At 34.5% G+C, this 25000-nt stretch overlaps 3 protein-coding genes across 3 annotated transcripts in view; 1 reads left to right on the top strand and 2 right to left on the bottom strand.

The window, feature by feature from the left end:
• LOC146463612 (uncharacterized) overlaps positions 1-25000 on the bottom strand; it is a 135840-nt gene that overhangs the window by 18012 nt on the left and 92828 nt on the right. The window lies entirely within an intron of this gene.
• LOC146463613 (uncharacterized) overlaps positions 1-25000 on the top strand; it is a 38158-nt gene that overhangs the window by 710 nt on the left and 12448 nt on the right. Inside the window, exon 2 of the mRNA XM_085084148.1 lies at positions 1-92. This exon is cut by the window's left edge and continues 24 nt beyond it. Within this exon, the coding sequence (XP_084940274.1) occupies positions 1-92 (92 nt within the window). The remainder of the gene's footprint in view (positions 93-25000) is intronic.
• The window catches only part of LOC146463614 (peroxidasin homolog), a 2739-nt gene continuing 1018 nt past the window's right edge, over positions 23280-25000 (bottom strand). Inside the window, exon 2 of the mRNA XM_085084140.1 lies at positions 23280-24851. Within this exon, the coding sequence (XP_084940266.1) occupies positions 23707-24851 (1145 nt within the window). The 3' untranslated portion in view covers positions 23280-23706. The remainder of the gene's footprint in view (positions 24852-25000) is intronic.

Below are 25000 nucleotides of genomic sequence, written 5' to 3' on the forward strand. Positions count from 1 at the left end.
GGTGAGAGCTCTCGGGACACCAAACCAAAAGAGAAACCAAGAGACCAACCAGAAGTTGGGACAAATTCAGCTAATCCACCGTCACTGAATCGGTAAGACACTACCGCTACAGAGCCTTTGCGTTAATGTTGTTGAAGTAAAGAAAAATGCCGAAAAACTTGAACTGCTAAGTGTCCTAAATGCAATTGGCCAAGGTTGTAGTTATGGTAAATGGTTCACTTAGCTGATCGGAGCAACGAAAAACAAGCAGTCAAACCTTCAAAATATAAAAGACCGTAATCAGGTGTAGGCCATCATTTGTGCCTCAATCCAATATAAAGAGTTTCAACTTGACTGTCATGTGTGTGTACAAAACTGAGTTGTAAAATAACAAACCTTTTTATCAAAATGATCCATTGTCACATCACAGTGTGCTACACATTCCTCTCCCTATAATCTTTTAGAAATATATTGCCTGATTTTGGACAATCGGTGTTTTCTACCGTATATGTTGTTTGTTAATTTATTGGTTTTGTTCGTGCGATCAAACGCGCGAAAATAATTATGTAAACCAACTTGAAATCGTTCGCTTAAAGTTTTGGCTTAAGTATGCCTAATGTCGGAAAAAACACATCAGAAAAATAAGGAGACTCAACAGAACAAGAGTCTTTACTGATTCGCACTGGTATGGGTTAGTACCCAGGCCGACTCGGTCGATTTCTGTGAAATTATTAAAGCAACAAAGGAGTATTACTACGTCAATCTTAATAAGATTCTAGTCGATCACAAGTTTGATACTCAGTGTTTTGTTAGATTGTCATAATGTATTCTCTGAACTCCAAACTACTCCATTTATACCACAAGGAAGAGAAATTATGTAGCAAATGTACTTGTTTAAATAAAGAGCACGAGTGGTCAACCAAACGGCTTTTTTTCTCCGGCCTTTCAGGTCATTGAAAACTGGCCGTGACGTCGCTGTTGAAAGAATTGGTAGTAGTACTGTTTTTATTGGGACAACCCGCCGTAGAATTTCTCCTCAATATTTTCGGGAAATGTCGGATCAACTCGGGTTTCTTCGGAACTAGATCTTGCCAAGGCTGTCGTCGCGAATAGTGTTACTAAAAGGTGAAGATGTTGAAGCGCTTTTACGTCGACAAAAATCTGGTTTTATCTGGTTTCTCCTGCTTTACAGCTGGTTCAGATAGGTCTGCGGTCGCTGCAGACAACGAGAGACAAGATTTGAAGCGTGCTATAAGCGGCCATTGGAGCAAACTCAAGAAGTCGAAAGCCATGAAGTACCAAAAAAGTCTAAAAGAAATTTGAAGAAGGATAGAACGAAGGGGAAATTGCCTGGGAAAGATGCAACTTGTGAAGAAAATCTCGAGAAAAACAAGAAGCAAATTTGAAGGAAAGTACTCATGTGATTGAAAACAAAGATCCTTTCAACGTTCTAAACAGAATCGGAGATGGTGTTAGTGATGTAAATTCGAGAAACTGTAGAACTGGAGCGAAGGAATGTCAACTTAATCAAAGAAATCATCTACAAGCAGAAGACGAAAATTGTAGTTCATCAGCGTTGGACTGGGAACAGGGAACACGCGGTTGAATTTCAAACTTCATCCGTTGATGATAATTCGGTTATTTCAGTGTTACTTTTGGACGAATTTTTGTCAACTAGTTCTTGTATGGGTTTTGGGAAAAGTGAGAAAGTGGATAAAACTGCGAAGAAAGTAAAACGTTGTAGAGATAAAAAGCAAAACAAGCAGATGGACAAGAGAGGCAAGAAAGATACTATCAAGGAGAATAAACCTACCTCTGTTCTAGATGAGTTCATTTAGGTCTTTTAAGATGCAGATGTCTTAGAAACTGATATTCTGTGTATTTTGTTATTCCTGAAACGGAATAAGTAGTTAGATGTTTGGGGCTTTTGGAACACTTTTGAAAATATCACTGAATTCATACCTTTTTGGCCGCCATCTTGGATTTATGCATGACCTTGGGATTTCAGTCTTTGAATTAAACACCTAAACTCAAAAACCTAAAAACCTAAAAAACTAAATTTAACCTAAATTAATTACCAAGTTCCAACTCACAAACAATCATCGATTAAATCCAACCAACTCATCAATCGCTGATTTGAATGATGAATACAATATTTTTGAACACCAATTTGGATAAAAAAATAATCATTATGGTTGTTGTGTGACTGGATGCCGTTACTGTCACACGTGACGTTGTGTGACTTGTCACGAAAATGGGCAAAACCCTAGACGTGGGGTGCTCGGTTGGCTGTTTACTTGCCTGGCCCCAGCCAGGTCTTTTTCCCGCCGCTGGACAAAGGCGGCTGTCCCTTCCCAGTTTACCTCTGGGACAGAGGTTGAGTTCGGGAAAGAACTCTGAGCACCCCGCTGTAAGCCAGTAGGGCCTGAGCGGGCTCACCCTGGAGGTACCGTCTACTGGAAGACATCCCACACTACTCAGTAATTCACCATCTGCACAAGCCGTCAAACAGGTTTCAGTCAGGGGCCAACTGACACCACCCTAAAGCTTCACCAGAGTTTGTGAACTAATGTAACAATGGCCTGATTACCTATATATTACACTCAGTTCTGAAATTTTTACACTTGTGGTGCTATTTTTCTGTATATTGCGTAATATTGCTTGATTTGGATTAACACGCATGCGCTTTCATGCAAGTACACGATGACACAACCCAAAGGGGACTGGACACTAGTTTGTTAATACACGTGTCGGCCATTTTGTCGCCATTTTGTGAAGAGTTTGTGTTTGATGTTTATGGTTCCTGTTTTGGGATTTTTAGACATTTGTTTCTCCACTTTCATCGTTCTGATGTTTGTAGACGCTTTTTGTGGTAAGAATATCATTTATCTTGCACACAACAATAGATTTTTTATTGGATCGACTCGCTATCGAATACTCGTGAGGCCGTGACTGTATCGATAGAATGAGCTTATTTATTTTTGCACATCGACTAAATCCTTGATTGGGATCCAAGAATTAAAGGCATCATTGTATCCTTTCCACTTTACCAAAGCTTGTTTCTTCTTGTAATCTCTCCTGATAACTTTATCGATTCTGAATATCTCCTGTTTGGCTTTCAATAATTCTGGTTCATAAAAGCTCCCTTTAATCTCTTCATTATTGAGATCTTTCAGTTTGTATGTGATTGGATTCGTGTATTGAATTTTATCGATAATGAAGACCTCTTCTGTCCAGTTTTCTGTATAACCTCGATCAAACAGCTTTCTTTTATACTTTGATATTCTAACCTTTTCACCAACTTGGAATTTTGCTTGGGATGACAATTGCTTCAAATTGCCATAAAGATTGAAGTAAACAGTTCCTTCATTCTTTTTCTTAGATGCTTCTGTCGGTGTCATTTTTATTGAACTATGTGTAGTGTTATTATACTGATTCAATATCTCAAGCAAAATATCCAGATACATTGTATTGCCTTGGGCAGTGAATCGTTTCCACATTTTATTTTTAATCGTCCGGTTCCACCTTTCCACCACTGATGACTTTTCTTCATTTTCAGTCGAATACAGTGTAATGTTATGTTTATTGAGCAAGTCTTTGAAATGTTTGTTGTAGCACTCTGAGCCTTTATTAGTCCATAGATACTTTGGTTTTCGACCCTCTTTGAATATGCTTTGAAATGCTTTAGTTATGGTCTCACCTTTTTTATCTTTTAATGGGACAATCCAACCGTATTTACTGAAAACATCTATAGTCATGAGAAGATACCTATTACCTTTATTCCATTTACTGAATTGTTGCATTTCAACAAGGTCAGCAGCCCATATTTCATCAATATTATTTACAATAACACGCCGCCGAGTAAAGTTACGCCTTATGGGTTTATGCAGCTCATTAGCTAATTTTTCTTGCCAGTTTTCCTCTTTACCCGACGGCTTTTGACGTTTTTTGGAACCCCAAGACCCAGTTTTTGTTTTGTATTTATTGCATTTCTTGCCAACCAATGTCCCCATTGTCGTTCGGAATATGGAACAGCATCCAATGATTTAACCATCTTTTTATCAGCTTTGTTTTTACATTTTTTGTCATCTTTGCAGACTGAATAATCAACATCATGTTGCATGGCTATTGCATCTGTTTTGCCTGTTGGGTTATCATATATTTCCAATATTTGTCCAGTTTTGGGGTTATATTTTACTTGATTCTCCAAATCATTGTATGGACCAGTGTATTTATGACCAGGTAATACCCAACCAGCTTTTGGGCGCGGTAATTTACCAATCATTTTGTGTATATCAATTGAACCACCGCTTTTGGGTCGTCTTTTGATTCCCTTTTCATACTCATCCCAATTTGGTGGGTGCCAACCAATTGAATCATAGCTTGAACAACTTGGTGTATTGTGATATTTTTTTCCAATCTTTACCACACTATCACAAGGATAATCTTTGTATTTTTCTAATGTCTTTTTCCCAGCCTTGCCAGACCAAAATTGACTCGACAATATGCCAGTATCTGTGCTAAATGCACTTTTGGCAATGTCTCCAGATTTGTATCTATCAAAGACTTCCTTTGTTGATGGAATTAATGTTCCAACAACATCCATCGACTTCGATGCAACCTTACCTGGTGTACCGAGTTGTTCCAAAATTGTATTCAAATTACCACCATCAAGTTCTTTTCGGTCAGTTTTGTACCTTCTTTTTGGTCTCACTTTGGTTGATAATTTATCAAACATCTCTGATCCAGTCTTTTGAACAAAAGGTGTTGCCTTAGAGATAGCATAATCAATAGCTTTCTTCTGCAATTTAGGGTTTCTAAGTGCTTCAGACCCATAATATCGACCCATTTCAACTGCTTTCTTTCCCAACCATGGTAATGCATGTTGAATTAACATATCAGCACCAGTTGATGCTAAAGTATCCATTATGCCCGCCCCTTCGAACGGGCTATTTAGTTTCCCTGTTTTTTAACAAATTTGGTTTTAGTTATACCACATTCAGCACATGTACAGAAGAACATGAGCCGACCATTTTTGGCTTGCTTGTAACCTGAAGGCTGAACACATTCAGTTTGTTTCTTTTGTTTAACACAATATGATTTGACCATTTTATATCACTATATTAGATTAATTATCATCAGAGTCAGACTCATAATCCGTCTCATAATCCTCTGACTCAGAATCTGTTACCAATGTACACCATAAACATAATTTTCCTGAAAATTCTGTGTATTCATCACATTCTTCACAATATCTTATATCAACCATTATACAAATTAATTAGATAATTTTTTAAAATATTGGATTCATGTCAAAATGTGCATTGTGGATTGTTTTCAATATACTTATACCCTTTTGTCTCTCAAATAAATAATACAAACACCAATAGCCACATAATACTGAATCTCTTTCCTGGATTTCATCACCTGAATACATTAATCGTTTGCCACTTGTTGACATGAATTGCATAATTTCTTTTGGCATAATTAACCCAAAACTATCAAAATATTCTACATATTTGTCTCCGTTTCGATACGCAACCCTATGTGTACCTGGTCCAATCTGTGAATCCAGGTTAATGATACCAACTTCATCTTTTTTCATCTTTTGTGGTAGATTATCTCTGCTGTAAATGCCTCTGAAGTGTTTTATTTTGAGTTTTTTGACCCAATCAATGAGTTCAAAGTTACTGAGTGGTTTATTTATGAATTTCACAGAATGTCTCCGATTAATGGAATCCCCTTGAATGGACTGTTTTTGCCTAATAACAGACCTTTTCCTTTTTTGTTTTTTTTTTTCCCTTTGCCATATTGATCCCATGTACCGAAAAATGGAGGCGGCCTATAATTAACTGGTAGGACCAAACCACCATCTTTTTTGGTTGTGTTTGGAACAAAAACCGGGACCGATCTTCTGGATCTACTTCTATCCACCTGTAACCCTTTACCCATTAATGCATTCAAAACCATTGGAATACCAATTGAAGCCAATAATGTCCCCAAAAAACCTCCTGATTGTGTCTTAGTTGGTTTAATTACAATCTGTCCACCAGTATGTATTGCATTGACAATTTGCTTCTTTTGTGCTTCAGTGAGCCAATCTTTGTATTTTATTAATTGATCAATTTTATTTTGAGGAATGAGGAAACCACCAACTTGTCCTCTACCAAATATTTTACTGACTCCCACATTTGCAAGCCCAGAAAGTGCTCCAGTAGCTAATGGTCCAACTGCTTTTGCTGCCATTGGTAGTAATTTTGTGCCAATTTTGAATAATGATGACCAAAGACTGCCTCCTTCTTGTACAGCTTTTCGTATCTGTGTTTTGCTTATTTTAATATCTGCTCCAGTTTTGTTTTGCATTGCCTTTTTCAACTTATTTATTTGTGTATTGGTTAGCATCAGCTGATCCGGACCAGTTAATTCAGAATTTGATAATCTTATTGTTATTGCTGAATTGTTTTTTAATGCTTTTGCTAGTTTATCTTTTTGCCCAATTGATAGTGTTACTCCATGCGAATGATAAGTTGTCATATCTTTTATATAACTAACGTTACATTAAAAATTTATTCCATTTATCGAAACAATATTTTACCATCTTTTTGGATGAGCTCAGCGTCTTGTTCATATAATGTCAATGCATAAACTGAATATGCAGTTGCAGTTGTGCCAGATAATTCATAGTGGAATGTCAGCTTTGTGGTACCATCTTTGATATCCATTTTTTGTTTTGTTAAATCGAAATACAAGAATGGGAATAGTGTTTTGAAGTTATTGATATTCAACAAAGTCCCCTGACTGTATTCATTATTTGCATGCACATATTTGAGTACATCTCTGTAAACTCGAATCAAATCAGCGTCTGGAGTGTAATGTACATCAGGATATTCATTACCATTAGCCACAGATAAATGACAATTCAGCAATGTTCTGGGATCTGTTGATACACTAAATGTATTGTACAAAAATGGATTTACTGTTTGTGCAGCAAGATTTGCATCATTGATAATGAAAACAAACACATGTCTTGGCTCTGAAATACCACTTGTTATCTGAAAATTACCACTTCTTTATGTTGATGAATTGCTTCTTTCCACATTATCACGCAAATAAACCCATTTATGAGGCTTCAAAAATTGATTCATGTACAGTGATTGTCCTTCTGAATTGAAAGTGATTCGTGGTACAATAAGCTCCATTCTAGTAATCATTACACGACAATCAGCCCCAGCTTGCCAAATAAGATTGGCATCAGATTCAATCTGCAAATTTAATTCCAATCTTGTTGATGGTAATAACTCATCCATCAATGCTTCAAAGAATGAGTATCGATTCAATGGTATTTCTGTATTGACAACCACTGATAGACCCAAAAGTGCTTTTCTTGCAGCAAATCCTTTGTTGAACAAAGCTTGTGCAGGTCTCTCTTCAGCACTTCGGTTTGTATCCAGATAGAAAAACTCATTGGTTGCAGTGGATTGAGCATATCCTGGACTATATTCCAATAGATTCTTAATATTTACACAATGATTTGCATCATTACAATCATATACCATTTTACCATTCAATCTTACATCGAAATCATGTATAAGACTGTGTGAACCATTTACAATACCATTATGGTCTTCAGCTGCTATATTTCCATTTTGCATTGTTTGGGCTTTAAAACCAACTGATATTCTTGCATTATACCAATCAAATGGTGTTACTTCTCCTGTGTTGTCAACAACAAAACGATAACCATCTTTCTTTTGTGACCTATTATTTCCTGGATTACCAGTATTCAATGGTGTCTCCAATTGAAAGAAGACATCTTCGTATCTCTCAATGTATTTTGGATTTCTGAATGATTTCATTTATACAGATATGTTACATTATTTTCATTTTCTCCTTCTTTTGAGTTTTCCACCGGATATCATCTGATTGGCTCTCTCAGCTATTTGAAAATCAGTCAGTGGCTGCTCCATTTTTGGTTGGCTCATTGTCACTGATTTTGTTTTAGAAGGTTGTTTTTTGCTCAATAATTGAATTATTTTATCACCTGCTTTATTACCAGCAAACTCACCAGTTTTGGTGATTGCCTTTTCAGCTGCAGTTTTGGCTCCTTTTTTAGCTAATTCTTTTGCTGTTTTTCCGAAAAGTTTTGATCCAACTGATCTGAAAACATCCATAATTCCTTCACCATGGATATGTTTCATCGCATAACGACCCAATTCTGGGTCAAAACGTGGCTTAAATTCACTTTGTCGTACCATATATTGATATATTATATTAAACTAGACCTGAGAATCAAGCTCATGAACCAGTCAATGCCATTCAAGTCAATTGGCCGACCCAAAGCGTCAGTCACTGTTATCCCCATTTCTGAAATAATTGATTTGGAAACTGGGCTGAATAATGCTCTTTTTGGCTCAAAAGTAAATGGATAACTCCTTGTTAAATTGTCAGTGGGTATCATTATCAGTGTATTTGTGAATCGTCCATCACTGAGGCTATCAGTTATAATATCACAATTAATGTTCAAAACGTCAATATTATTGGTAATATTTGGCAATTTTGTCCCATGTTCAGTTTGGTTAATTAACTTTGGTTCAAATCCAATAAGCGCCCCAAAATTAGAGTTTCTAATATCAAGCTTCCATTGGTTGTCTAGCTCAATGACAACTCTATATGATGAAAGCACAAAATATAGATTGATGCCCTTGCTGGAAGATGGTTTATCTCCATTTTGAATTATTGATTGAGTGATATAATCATCAAGATCATCGTATGAATACATTCCATCAACAAATGTGATTGTCTTCCATTTCGTACCATTATCTGGGCTGTATTTTATTGTATTATTGTTGTATCCTGCATTGACATTATGCCACGAGTATGTCATTGAAACTCGATCAACAGCTAGCTCATGTCTCATTGTTGTGTCAAGCTTTAATGGTGGATCAAATTTGATAATAAAGTCTTCAGGCCGACTTCGGCCTATTTTTTGTCGGTTAACAGATGAAATATGTATCGCCCTTTCTTGCATATATTATTTGATTATATATTGTTGCAATAAATCAATGAGTTGTTTGTTGTTTATTAAGCCAAGTTGATTCAATTTATGGGCTATTTGTGAAAATTCCTCTTTGACTCCATTATTGCCAGCCAAAATGGATCCACCGAGCAATTCCATTCTGTCAATCAAATCATTAGCATCATTGAAATAAACAACACCAGAGCCCAATTTCTTGAATTTTTTGCTGGATTTATGGATTGGAATCTCACTGAGTTGGTTCAATTCATCAAATACCATTTTGGCAATATCACTGTATTTCTTCTTTGAATTAAACTCTTGGTCAATAAATCGATTGTATCGAAATCAACCTTTTTGTCCATTACTTTGCGTTTATCTTTTGTTGCCACAAGTCTGAATTGTCCCATTAATTTTGGAATATCGATCATGAGTCCACCATATTTCCCAGAAGATGATATTTTGTATGCATTTCTCTTTGGTTGCGTATAACCATAACCTTTTTTGATGGTTTTCATTCCTTCTGGGATTTTTTTAATGCGCCCCTGTATTTTTGTAATAATTTTATATCTTCATCTATTTTATCAATTTTGTCTTTATTCTTGGTCTTTCCTTGGCCCTTGGATAAAGGACCCTTCTTTGTTCCAAGTTTTTTCAACATTTTGCCAATATTAGCATCGTAATCCTTGATGTCAATATCTCCTTGCATAGAAGCTTGGAGAACAGAACTCGGAGGTGCAAGATCGTATTGAATCAATTTTTGGAACTCATCGTCATCAAAACCAGCATCCAAATTTGACATTGCTGGTTGATAATCTACTGGTAACTTTGATTCTGGTAATTGTGGTTTTGTTTCTGGTTGATAAGTTAACATAGCAATGTCTTCCAAACCTGAAGTCAACGCTTTTTGGTTTTTCTCCAATTGTTCAATCAGTTTGTCTTGTTTTTCATCAATTGTTTGTTTTGTTTCCTCTTGAGCTTTAATAATTGGTTTGAAAGTTTCTGATAAACCTTGTTGTAAATCTTGTTTATCATGCTTGTACTCCTTCAATGTATCTCTAACTTGTTTGGTTATTGTTCCAGCCTTAATCTTGGCTTCAGATAATTGTTTTAATCTCTGTAAATCCATTATATTATTAACTTATATTAACTTTTCTCAACTTATATAATGTATTGATATACATGGAAATCCCAAATTATGACAGACATGATAAAAACACTAATTTCAAAAGATTGTATGGTTACATGCCAAATGACACGTTTCGGATGTTAATATGTGGTAATTCAGGATCTGGAAAGACAAATTTATTGTACCATATGCTGATGAAACCACTTTTGTATTATGATAGAATACATTTATATGCCAAAAATTTGGAGCAACAAAAATACAAGGATATGATTCAAACATTGACTGATATATCAAATAGTGTCGGGTATAATGTCCTTGTTTGTAGCAATGATGATATAATTCCAGTGGAGGAATTGAAGGATGATGATGCCCAGAAGATAGTCATATTTGATGACTTTATTTGTGAAAAAAACCAGAAACCATTGATTGATTATTTCATTCGTGGCAGACACAAAAACTGCTCTGTTATTTATCTGAGCCAATCGTTCTACAAAACACCAAAAGATATTCGACTCAATTGCTCTCATTTCTGTGTCTATGACTTTCCTAGCAGCAATGAAAGAAGTCTGATATCTCGTGAGTTGGGAGTCGACAAGGATAAATACATTAAAGCAACAAACGAGCCATTTTCATTTCTATATGTTGATAAGCCCATGAAGAGAATTAACAGGAATTTTTATGGAACAATATAACCAAATGATATAAATGGGAATATTCAACGAACATAGTTCATCGTCTTCTTTCACAACGGGAGGATTCAGAACGGTTCCTCTTCAAGGAGCCGCTGGGCCTCAAGGAATAGGGTTTAAATTAACCCAAAATGGCAATTATGATATACAAAACAAAAAACTTGTTAATGTTAAACAAGGAGCTGATCCCAATGATGTTGTCACAAAGAGCCAAATACAATTGCTGGATAATGCTCCTGGTAATGTACAAGCTGATAAAGCAGTAATTTACAGCAATACTGGTAGTGTTCATACCAATAGTATCTATCTACAAGACACGCCAGACGGGGCTAGTAGCTCCAATGATGTTCGATTATTGACTGAGCATCAGTCTTATGAAAACATTCATCTTAATATACCAGATTTGAAAAACTTTGATGGCCATGGTGGACGAGCTAAAAGTGAAATAATGGTTACATCAACAGAACAACATATTACTGGACGGAAAACATTTTTTGATATTAGTGTTTTAAAACCCGATAATAACGATCAAGCGGCGAATAAAAAATATGTCGATGATGAGATTAAAAAAATACCATCACCTGATTTGTCTACATATTTGAAAAAAGATGGCACTGTTGAAATGACTGGAAATCTGGATATGGGTAATCAACAAATTACTAATCTTGGAGCCAATATACAAAATACATATGATGTCGTTAATTTAGGTTTCTGTGATACTAAATATTTACAAAAAGTCTCCAATAGTGACCTCGATATGGACAATCATAAAATCAAAGATATGGCTCAACCAACTGATGATAACGATGCTGTTAATAAACACTACGTTGATCATAACTTTCTCAACAGGTTAACACCCAATGCTCTTGGTGGTGAATTAGATATGAGAGGTCATAAAATAATCGTTCTTGGAAATCCTTCCAATCCCAATGATGCTTCCACTAAAGCATATGTTGATACAGAAATAGCTAAAATACCATCTGTTGGAAGTGATTTGAGTGTATATTTGAAAAAAGATGGAAGTGTTGCAATGACTGGAAACCTTGATATGAATAATAAACAAATCAAAGATATGGCTCAACCAACTGATGATAATGATGCTACTACCAAAAAATATTTTGATGACAAATTGGAGCAAAGTCATCTTGTCAGCAGCCATAAAACAAATGAATTCAAATATCTTACAGATACCGATGAAAGCAGTTCAGAATACAATATCACAGTGTATGGAATAGCTGCTTTCAATCAATCCCCACATCAGAATAAAAAAGCTTATGATATCACATTGATTAAAGACAGTGGAAGTAATGATTACAGATCAAGGATAGGTTTCAATATTTATACTCTTGCTATTGGAACATACACAATTGTGTTTGAATTCTACCCACCAGAAATGACTAATATTCAATTATCATGTGATGCTTCTGAAGCATACATCCACAAAGCTGTACAGCGTGATTTCACTGCTTGTAGCAAGCTTTTGGTTCAATTCAATAACAACAGCAAACAAACTCCAAATTACATCTATTTGACGATGCATGGAACAGCTACAGCGACTCCAGTACAATGTCATCTGGTTGTTTACGGTGTCAAAGATTGGTCAGATAGCGTTTATCCAGGAGTTTATGACGGCTTGGACAATGTAATGTTTGAATATAAAAATGGAGATATGGAGATGCAAGTCAATTTGGATATGAATAATAAGATTATTTCTGGTTTAATAAATCCGATATATGATTCTGAAGCAATGAATTTGGGTTATTTTACCAACTTATTCAAAACGAAATACACTGGAACTATTGCCAGTGGTGTTTTCCAAAGAACAAATCCAACAAATAATTTTCAAATCGCTGCTGATGGAAATAACTTTTTCAATCTATACTCCATTGTTTTCCAAAGCAATCAACAAGTTGCAAATGCACAAATTTTGATAAATGGGAAAAAAACAAGGTGAAACAACCAACACTGACACATACCACAGAATCGGGAACATAATGAGTGGAAGCAATACATTTGATTTGCCCAAATCAATGAAATTTGTTAGTATTGATTCTATGTCAATATTGGATAATATTGGAGCAGGAACTGCTGTTAATGGAACTTTTGAATTAAAAGTATTATACTCTGATTTTTTTGAAAGATATCATGCTGACAATAAAAGTTGGTTGTCAAATATTGAAACTTCAAGTGTTGCTAACGGCGACATAAAAAATGGAGTTTTTGAAAATGTACATGGTTACAAATTTGGAACATTAGGCCCGGTTAAAATAAAAAATATTGTAATTAATACAAAAAATCAATACCAAGTTTCTTTTGTCGCCATTGCTAACAGTAAAACTTTATTTTCCCATTTAATACAATTTAATATGAAAATTGGGAGAAATTTTGTAACTACAAATACAACAATCAAACCCATGATAATTCAAATGGGGATTTTTAAAAGAATTTCAGGGTTTACTTCTCCAATTATAAACAAAGAAGTCACAGGAACTTTTGAAATTTATTTATCAACACTATTAATATAATGCCATACATTGAAGATGAAAATGGAAACCATATTCTTGATGAAAATGGAAATAAAATTGAATTTACAGTCACTTATGACAACTTACCAGATGGATTCAAATACAGAGAACCAATACATCTGAATGATGATGGTCATTTGGATACTGAAGACAGACATTTGGTGATAAAAGATGGAGTTAATTCAAATCATGCAATTTCACTCCAACAATTAATTAACAACAATGAGGACATCATCAAACCATATGTTGAAACACAAATACAACAAGCTCTGGCTCAGTTTAAAGCTCAACAAGCTCAGGAAGCTGTAACGTTTCTCAACAATCAAGTTGCAACGAGAATAGGAAGAAAAAGTGGTACAATACCAAAAACAAATTACACATGGATAAAATTATTGAGTAAAGATGACATTAAAGGAATCAATACATTGCAAGAGATTATTGTGACAAACACATATATCAGGAGAAATGACAGATATCATCATTCCAAATCCGATTTGGTGTCATCATCATTTGATCAATTGGAATTCTTCTTTGATGTGTCATTTGAAAACTATTATTGCTACTTCAACAATCATCCATCTGATTGGACAATGAAGTATTTTGTTGAATATATTAGGATACAATTACCTGACAATAATGATGAATAAAAATATCGTAATCAAATTGTATAATGAAAGAATTGTCAGAATTGCAAGAACACATTCGAACATCGATGATAGATTTTCACCGTAAATTGAGTCTTCCAATATTGCCCAGACAGGAATGCAAGATAAAAAGTATCGTAATATTCACATATTTGCATAAAAAATATTACAACACAGGTTTACCTGATGAAGTTTACAAAGAGTTAATTCATGATGGAATCGGATTAATTGGACCTGGAGATGGATGTTTAACAGCTATTCTCCATCGATTATTTGGTTGGCAACCATATATCAGGTCTCATGGAATACTACATGATGCTTATGGCCAATTTTACAACAGATATCATCATGAAAAAGGATACATGTACACCATTAATGAGAAAAAAACATATCCTTGGATGAAAAAATGCATGTTTTTGGGTCAAATAACTGGTCTCTATTATTGCATCAAAAATAAGATAACCATATAATATATGCAAAACAATTCAAAACAAAAGAAGAAATTAATAATTGATTTCAATCATATTTCAAATCGATTATCAAGAGAAGAAATTGATGAATTGAAAGCTTATTACATGTCATATCACAAAAAGATGTGGATGTACAAAAGTGCATACAAAAGATTAAAAAAATGGGAGTTTGCTGGTAATATTTCATCCATTGTGTTTGCAACTGGTGGTATTGCATCATCAGTTGCAACCAGTGGAGCTTCATTATTGGCAATATCATCAGTTTCTGTCGTAATTCAAGCTTATATGAAGCATAAAAATATTGAAATAAGGTTGTATCAATGCCAATATGCTTTTCAAACTTACGGACATTTATTAAATGAAATAAAAGAAATAATGAGAAATGGACATTTTGATAGAGATGATTTGACAAACAAGCTTACTCAAAATGATGATTTCATTTTGGATAATTCGCCGATTGTCGATAAATGGGGTGACAAATATGATAAAAAATATCAGTTATGTTTGATTAATAATGTGCATGATTTTGGGGCCAATAATGTCCATAATTTTATCCCAATAAACATTGTATAATTTCATTGTTTTTTTGGATTTTGTCAACTCAATTTGGGAAGAATCAATTTTCATAAATTGCAATATTCTATGCAAAAGATATTTCAAACTGATTATTCTCTTTCTTTTACCATTGATTTGTGGCAAGATTTTGTTTATTTCAACGAATATTTTATGAATTTTGAAATTGGTTGAACAACTGATTTCAACTTTGTTTTTCAAAATAATTTGATCTAATGTATGCGACAAATGGTATTTTCTATTATACACTGTTTTCTTGTATATTTTGAACAAATTGGCATGAAAATTGATGTATTCTGTTTTGAAATCTTCACCAACAACTCGCCCACAATTCACACAATTCAATTGACCAGAGATATCTCGAATGTTTTGATTTTCACAGCAATAAGGCATATTTGTTAGTTTATCATTGGTTGGTTCTTCATGAAAGTCACAAAAAACACATTCATGAATGTGATTGTGCAGGCTTTGACACAGAGATGAATCCACCTGCATGGAATCATCTTTGATGGGAATTGACACGGTTCTGGCACCCATCATACCATTCTTGTTATTTGTTTTATGGGGCATACACCCAACAAAACATTCAAAAATTGATGAAAAAATAGTCGAAAATTGATGAAAAATGAAAATTGAAAACCAAGTTTTAAACACAAAGTTTGAGGCACAAGTTTTGTCACAAATTTTGTTTACAAACGAAAATGTCCATAAGCATATGAATCAAGACCATTCGGATGTAGATATCGTTTATCATCAAAACATGACAATGATGTTTTGTTGATGGTGTAACTACCAAGTTCATGATGGTTACTCCTGATTGTTTTCATTTGGTGGTACAATTGTTTTTCATTAAACAACACATCTTTGTAATCAGCATGATTGATTTCTTGTTTTATTACATTCTTTTTGATTCCTTTGGCTGTTTTGCCACCATTATTGTTGTCTTTGATGTATGAATACATCTTGGATCTCAATCCCACAAATTCAGTTATGGGTACACCAGCGGCTTCATCTTTGAATTTTCCAATAACTTTCTTGTTTGTGGAGTCATAAAATTGATGATTTGATGGATAATCCGAGTTATCAAACATTTCTTTTTTATTCCAAAAATCTTGATACACATCTTCGGCTTCAATTTCGTATGTCAAACTATCAGTATCAGTGAATAGTAATTTGGCTTTGTTACCATATTTTCTTTTGATAAAGTTGTAATGAAAGTCATACATGAGAGTCTTACTCAAATCAAGGATACACATACCAACGTATGCTGGTCGATTGAGAGTCAATGATTCCTTGATTTTGTGGACTGCAACCAAGTTTTCATTAAATATTTTGCTATTGATGAATGTTGGTTTGGAAGTCAGTTTCGATAATTGTTTTGGCGTTGTTACTAATCTGATATCTTCTCTTTTCCTGATATTCTCCATTGTTTTCCCAAAGACACTATTGTTCATTAATTTGAAAAAGTCCTTCTCGAATGCATTTTTGGCTTTAGTTCTTTGATTAAAGGACAATACTCGGTGGATTTTGGTTAATTTCAATCCCAATTCACGATACAATTGTAGATTACGATAATGTAATACATATTTTGTTTTGTTTCCCAATGTTGGAATCAGTTTGCTGACTTGCCCACTTTTGATTCCGAATTTGTCTGCAATCTTTTTACAATAATCTGACAACATGTCTTGTGTCACTTTGATTTGTTCAGCACCGCATGGATAATCATTGTGTAAATCATGTAATTCACGAGGATATTCCAACTCAACTTCCAATAAATATCCAGTTTTATTATTTGGCCCTTCAGTAGAAGGCAACCCCGACCTAGGGACAGTTTGCCAATTGATTTTGTCAATTTGTTTTTCAGTCAACCATTTAAAATTCCCGGTTGGTAAATATTGTGACATAGCCCATCCATAAAGATTATTTGCATCCAAATACATGAGATATTTGCTTGATTCATTGGGATTCCAATTTTGCATATATTTATTGTTTGCTTTACCGTATCTATTGGCAATGTAACTGATTCCGCCTCTCATTCCTTTTTCAACGAATTGATACATATCAATATCCGTTATAAGCTCCAAATTGACTTCAGTCATTTTCCACATTGCATCCCAACTCAATCCTGGAGATGTGAAATAATGACAAGGATCCAATCTATAGTATTCCAAACATGTTTTCCTGAAATTTTCAAATACCTCAGCCAGCAATAATACATCAGATTGGAGATACAAATCATGGTATTCACCCATGGTTTTCAATTGAAATGTATTCCAAACATTTTGTGCATGACTGTATTCTTCATTGGAAATATGTCGGTTATTCATTTGACTGTAAAATTCATTCTGACTTGGTAATTGTGTATCATCAAATTTATCAAAATTACTCATATAGTCATATGGATAAACTCCTTTTTTTTTCATCAATTTGAATTTCTCATCTTTAAAAACTTCATTGGTGTATTTGAATGCATCTTCTGGCAAATTCTTTACAAGATTGGCCAAAGATTGATTCATAAACTGAAGACTGTCAATAAATGACAAATTGCGCCCCAACATAAATGCCATGTATTTTTCCATATTATGTGGGATTACATTAATTTCATGTTTTCTGGTTTCTCCTTTTTTATCCATAAATGTATTATTCTCAATGATTTTTCCAATTTCTTGCATAATAAAATGACTATCATATCCTTTCAGATTATGGAAAATTACAGGGATTTTCTCTGTCAAATAGAAATTATAATTGCATTCATCATGTGCAGATCCACGGAATTCTCCATTTACATGACAATGATCTCTGACTCGTTTATCTGTTTTCTTGTATTCTTTTCCACAAATGTGACAAGATGTTGCTTCACGAAATTTCTGTTCATCTTCTGGAGTCATTACCAATGGTTTATTGAATTTGTTTTTGATTGTTTTTCGGCAATATTTGACTTCGTCTGCAAGCATTGCTTCCATAAATTTGTAAACTGCTTTTTCTCCACGATAATATTTTATTGGTTTAGAATATTGGTCATCGTAGCAGCAAACAACTTTGTATCCATAACCACAATCAGCGTGTTTTTGATAAGCTTCAGTAAAAGATTGTTGGTTAGATTGATTACAACCATGAATTGGTTCAGTGATTGCTTCAAAATCTGCTTAAATCACGAATGGTGCTTTCATTTGTTTATTAAAATTTTTGAATATAATTTTGGAACCAATTGGTGGCATTTTAATAGCTTGTTTTCCATTGATTTCAATACATATTTCTTTGTGATTCGATAATATTTCTTCAGATGAAAAGCATTGCAAACAATGCATACAGAAATGTTTCTTTGCTTTGTGGGTTGAATAACTGTACATAAATCGGTTAAAATCTTTGATAAGACAATAATGTTTATTTTCATTTTCTGAGATTAACAGCAAATTCAATACATCGTCAAACTTTTCTTTTGAAACATAAAATGGGTAAGGTTGTTTCTTTTCATAACCAAATACATTGATGTTAATACTGTTTTGGGTTTCAATTTTGTTGTATTGTTTGATGGAAACTGGGAATTCAATGTTATCATAATTCAATTTTGCAACAAATGATTTGTCAGTTTTTTTTAATTCTTTGTGGATTGTCATTTCGTGGATTCAAATGTCTGATGTGACACCATCGAAAGCATTGATTGTCTTTATTCTGTAGATTGATTAATCCATGTTTGTTATGTTGTAGTTCAGTTGGAAGTTTAATGTAAGAACTTCCAGTAAGAGGCTCATATTTGATAATATTGATGTAATGTCCATTGATTGATTTAATTATCCAAGCTGAACCTTCACTAATCCATTTGTGAATATCATTCATAATTTGTTCAACATTAACATCCAAAGATTCTTGAAAATCATTGGCATTAGTTATTGTTTTTGGTTTACTATTAAAGTATCCAATTCTGGAGACAGTTTGGTTTCCTTTTTGTTGTTCAAAATAAATTGTCAAAGTTTCAATAAATTTAATTCCTTTCATTTGAGGTAATAATTGTTTCATAAAATGAGCAATAGCTAATCTGGTTGAACTCATTTGAATCAAAGGATCTGTTTCATTTTTAATTCCAACTTCATAAGATTTTGTATATCCCTTGAATGCTCTTGCAACTTCTGTGATTTGGGTTCTTTGTGTTGGAACTGGAGCCATTTTCTTCATCCTTGGTGCTGCTTTGGGTATTAATTGATTATCAAATGATACTTTTTTCACTCTGGGTGCAGCTTTGGGTTTATCAGCAAATTGAATCGGAGGTGGAATTATGTTGTTTCTCGGCAAAGGTTGAGGTCCATCTCTAAATTGAACAGGTGGTTTGATGATTTTATTCTCATAATCTTTTACCATTTGTCGAACTGATTGTCTAGGCTTTGGAATTGGAACCATTTTCTTAGTTCGAGGCTTTGGAACCGGTTTTTGTTTAGCGAGTAATAATTCAATTAACTGTTCTTTCGTTAATTTGGATAGAATAGATTTATTCATCTTATAATAATACAACATATTATCTTCAAAAGGTGCGTTCAAATTTTGTGGCAGATTAGCTAATGAGTGTTGACTGCCAACAACATTCATGTCAGATATCCGTTGTACATCTGACGGGTACATTCTCTTATTTATTTGTTGAGCCATACGGCCTGTATACTCAACGCATTGAATACACAGGTTGTTTGACAAAAAATTACCAAAATTCAACGTCTGGAAAATGTTCTCGTAAATGTTTTTTGAATAGAAAGTTTCCATTGTTGATTTTATTCATCATGGCATTATATTTTTTATCAATTAATGCCTTCTCATCTTCAGTAAAATCATCATCTGATTTCCGCAATTTAATATCCAATTTAATTGATTCAATGGGCTTGTCAGTTGTAATTTCAATCTTTGTTTTTATATTTTTTGGCTGCAAAAGCATGTTTCATATTTTCTGATGGAGTTACTACCTCCAAATTGTCTATGCAATTATTTTGTTTATTTGAGTCGATGTGGTTGATTTCCATTTTATCAGGAATAATACCATAAAAACATTCGTAAACAAGTCGATGAATACGAAAAGATTTCATGGGTAAACCAATTTGGCTCAATCTTGAACGCATGTAACCACTAGATTGTAAATTTCCAATTGAACATCTCTTGGTTTTTTTATTATATATTTGGCCATGTTTATTGGCTCCATAGTTTGTATAAATATTATGATAATGAAAAACTTCACATTTAATTGGAACATTTTGTGGTGATTTAATTTTTTGGCCACGTCTAATTTTACCATAATATTGCATATTTTCTTTTGGAGTTACAAGTTCCAAATTTTCAATTGAACTATCTTGTTTATCACTATTAATGTGATGTATTTGATATCCATCTGGGATTATTTTTTGATTAACAGACTCCCAAATCATTCGATGGAAATAATATTTTTTTTATATTTTGATTGCGAACACTTGTTTCCAGATAACCAATCTTTGTTAATCTTCCTTTTGTTGGTTTCAATGTCTTACTATTAATAATGTATCCGTCTTTTGAACATCCATAATTGTCGTATAATGGATGACAATAATATGTTTTTTCATTATGAATAATAGTCTTTGTGGCTGGAATTGTCTTAGCTGGATTCTCACCAGCATGAGAATCCATTTTAGCGTTTTCTGATTTTTGATTTTTTTTCATTTTTTCTTAATAATCCTTATAATCACCATGTTCTTAAGTGTCGTTCAAATTGACTTTGCACCAAAACTGATTTCCAAAACCCCATTATTCATAGTTAAATCAAAATATAGCCAAACAACCCTTGTATTCATTGATGATTAATCATTGTAAAGTGGAAAATTAATGTCATCCAAATCGTTACACATTCTGTAAAACATCTTATTGATAATCTTATTTTCTGTCCTTGAAAACTCACAATCATTGTCTTCCATTGGTGGAAATTCCATTAATCTATTGACTGTTTGTAGTTCATCATCTGAATATGAGCTGTTAAAAAAGTCTTTTCTTGCTTGATGCATGTGTTTCATATTTTCTGAGGGTGTGACTAAGGACAGATTTTCAATAGAATTATTCTGACGATTGGAATCAATATGATTAACTTGCATTCCAGGTGGAATTATTGTTTGATTAACGGCTTCATAGACGAACCGATGTGCTGGGCATGTATTGTATGGCCCCGGAGAAATTATATAATAACCATTTTCAGATAAGTATCCTTTTCTAGGTTCTAATCTTTTTCGATTGATTATATAACCATCAGTAGATGTTGCATAGTTTTGAAATGTTGGATGAATAAAATTTGTTTTATCATTATGATCAAATTGGTTGTTCATATAAATTAGATTACATAATTTTTCGAAACCGGTTATAACCGGTTTTTTTCTCCATCATTCAAATCAGCGATTGATGAGTTGGTTGGATTTAATCGATGATTGTTTGTGAGTTGGAACTTGGTAATTAATTTAGGTTAAATTTAGTTTTTTAGGTTTTTAGGTTTTTGAGTTTAGGTGTTGAATTCAAAGACTGAAATCCCAAGGTCATGCATAAATCCAAGATGGCAGCCAAAAAGGTATGAATTCAGTGATATTTTCAAAAGTGTTCCAAAAGCCCCAAACATCTAACTACTGGAGTAAGAATATCTACAATTGATACAAAAGAATGTGTCTTTTATCTGACCCGGTTGCGAGCTGGATATCAGCAAAAAGGGGCGGAATAAGTAAAGAGGGCGATGTAGGAACCCCGCTTTACTGCTGGCGGGGGAGGGGGCAATTATTTTAGGGAGGGGTGTGAAGAGAAGTGCGGTACTTGCTGCACAGGTTTGTGATTGAAGGAACCGTGTTCAAACGCTATCAGTCAGACCATAAAAAATGCGTTCTTGCAAATGAGATGGGGACAAAGAGGGCTGTATCAGTGAATCACCAAATTATTGTTTGTGTAATAACCGTGTTTTTTTTTTTTTCTAATTTTTCTCCGTTGTTGAGCAGGCGGTATCCTGACAATCCTACAATCTGATTCGCTCCAGGAGCGCATAGAATTTTCCTATCTCTTGATCACCGTCATAGTAACCAAGAACGGGAGCCAGACTCACCCTTCTGTCTGGCTATAAATCACCAATTTTCCAAATTTTCGAAGCAAAAACTTCGACAAAAAATTGCTGTTATTCGCATTTTGTACACTTTTTTTTTTTAATTTTAAACAAAGGAACAATATGATGCACAAAATAAAAGTATCAATTTCTCAGCTTCCACACCTTCTTGAACAGAAACTTAAGGGGACCCCTCCGCTAAAGAATAGAATTTAGAAAAAAAAGATAAACAGGTTATTTACAGCCTAAGGTCGGTCCGAATATGAAAAAAATTGTGCCCACATTTTTTCCTATACTGCCCTCACTGCCGGTAAATAAGCTATATTTACAAAATACATCCATAGCAGAGGAAATAAGCTTTAGTTTTTACAGTGTTATAGAAACCGGTAATGAATTAGAGCCTGTTGAGAGTAAACCCTCATATCACATGGTATAGGAAGATTGCTTTGGTTGGTGTTCAAGTATCAAGGGCACCCAGTGGATCGTTTAGGTAAATTATTTGTTCGGAAGGCCCTCAATCCCTTACAATTTTCTAAAGGGTATTTTCACCACGAACGTTCGTGATATGGGAAATTTAAGGCCTTAGCTAGTGTTTTCGGATTGATAAAAATGTTGTTTCGGGTACCGAAAAAAGGTCTGCTAAGATTTTCGGAAAGGAAATAAGACCTAAGGTTTTCGGGAAATGGACAAAAATGCCCTGCTAATTTCGAAAAGACTCAAGTTCCCCTAGAATGACCGAACAGATAAAAAAATTATAGCGCTGCCTAAAATGAACTAAAGCCACTCTAAATCACCTAAAATAGCGTTTCAAAGGATCTGAGAGAAAAATGTCGTTGGGTGCCCCTGAAGTATGTTTATGTCAAGATTTTATTCTACTAAAACGACACTGAGGAAAATTAAGCAAAGTAGTACAATAAAAAAACCGAGTCTTTCGGTTGTTGGTTCTTTCCAATAAATAATCCTTTCCACAAAATTATTGATCAAGTGAATATTTTAAATTCCCATCATGGTATTTGTTTTCGTGAGCCAACGGGTTTGAGGTTTGTTGCCCTGACATTGCTATAGCTACTGTCACTGACTGCTAAACAACAACAAACTATATTTACCACATTTCCCCAAAGAATTACTTTGGTATTATTAAAAAATTCTTCTTCATATTCAAGCTAAACAAACAACAACACAAACGCTTAAGAAACTTTAATACATATTTAAACCTACTAACACTAAGAAAACAACTAAACAAGTATAATTATCTAGAACTAAATGAAAACCGCACAGCTTTACATATGAGAATGCCATAATTGTATCTTACATCTGGATCTAAGTCAGTTAATTTGATTCAGTTTTCAACTGAGTCAGTAAATCGCTTACACAGAGTAGCTTCTATTCATGATTAACAAAACTATTCTAAGCTAATAGCATATACATTGCATTCCCATCAGCGCTCGAGTTTGTAGAGGGAGAACTCATTCTAGGCAAGAAGGTAAATAACTGTCATCTAAGTGATAGCACTTAAGAATGATATCCGAGGTAGGGAGAATTTTTTCTTAGTAACTTTTAATTTTTTCTTTGTTTCTTTTGCTTCGTCATTGCGTTTTATCGTCACTGTTCATTCTATATCATAGCATTTCAATTTTCCTAGTGTGTGGTAACCTTTCTCGGAGCCATGAGTATCCCCAAACCTGAGCTGTTTAACTGGAAGACGTGTCTTGTCAGTGAGGAGGCCGCTGTCTGCACGCCATAGAAGATCATTCTTATCACAGTTACAACCATAGCGGGAGTCTGCACATGAGTTGGTCATCCCGCATGCGCACTTACCACTAACAGATGCTCCGCCCCAGTACGTCATCTTGGTAGAATCACGTGAAACCCACCATCCGTATGGACTACTGGAGGAGAGCCACAAAACCGAATCATAACACTCGTACTTGATGAACTGTTCACAGTGTGAAGAGACTCTGGTGAGACTCGCCAGCTGAGACAGACTCGCTCCTGTGTAACGAATATCACGTGAGTAGCTACCTGGATCCTCATATCCATTGACGTACGTTCTGCTTTCACTGTTGTGACTGATGACTGTCAGGCCAACTCCATTCTTGTCAATCATGTCACAGTGCACTGTAAATGGAGCCAGACCTCCTGAGCCATCTGGATCAATGACGTAATTTCCGCTTACTCTGCTCACGTATTTTCTTATCACAGAACAGGAAGTAACAGTGATTGGAGAATTGATTTTGACTTTAGCTTCTACTGTTGTCAGTGCGTTAGTCGCTCTACAGGTGTAATATCCCTCGTGAGATTTCTTGATGTTTTGAAGAACCAGTGTTCCATTCAATAAAACATGCGAGTCTACAGGAATTGAAGACTTGCCATCCTTTGTCCAGGTGATTGTAGGTCTCAGGTCACTCTCGGCCACACACGGCAGACGGATAGTTGAACCAATCACAGTAGTCACTTCTTTAGGAGGGTGGACTTTGAACTGCAGATGAGAAACTACCGTGAGTTGAGCCAATGCTGTTGTCGATCCCAGAATATTCTCCGCCTTACAGATGTATGTTCCTCTGTCTTTCTTTTCCACTTTGTTGATCGTTAGGTCTCCTTTCTTGACTTCAGTTCTATTTTTTGGCAAACCACCAAATGGTTTGGACCATGTGATACTCGGCTGCGGCTGACCAGTAACAGTGCAGGCGATGGTGACGTTTTGATCCTCCTGTACCCAGTCGTCCTTGGATGACAACAAAACCTGAGGGCCGACTGTCAAAAAATTCACGATGAAAACCGATTGGACAGAATATATAATGTTAAGAATAACGATAAGGTTGATTCACTAATTAAGACCTCCAAACACAGGTGCAAGGAGAAAATTGCTTCGATAAAGAAAAAATCATGTTAATCTAACGCAT

Source organism: Pavona decussata, unplaced genomic scaffold (genome assembly GCF_977016875.1).
Source record: "Pavona decussata unplaced genomic scaffold, jaPavDecu1.1 SCAFFOLD_175, whole genome shotgun sequence".
In the NCBI taxonomy this organism is placed as follows: domain Eukaryota; kingdom Metazoa; phylum Cnidaria; class Anthozoa; order Scleractinia; family Agariciidae; genus Pavona; species Pavona decussata.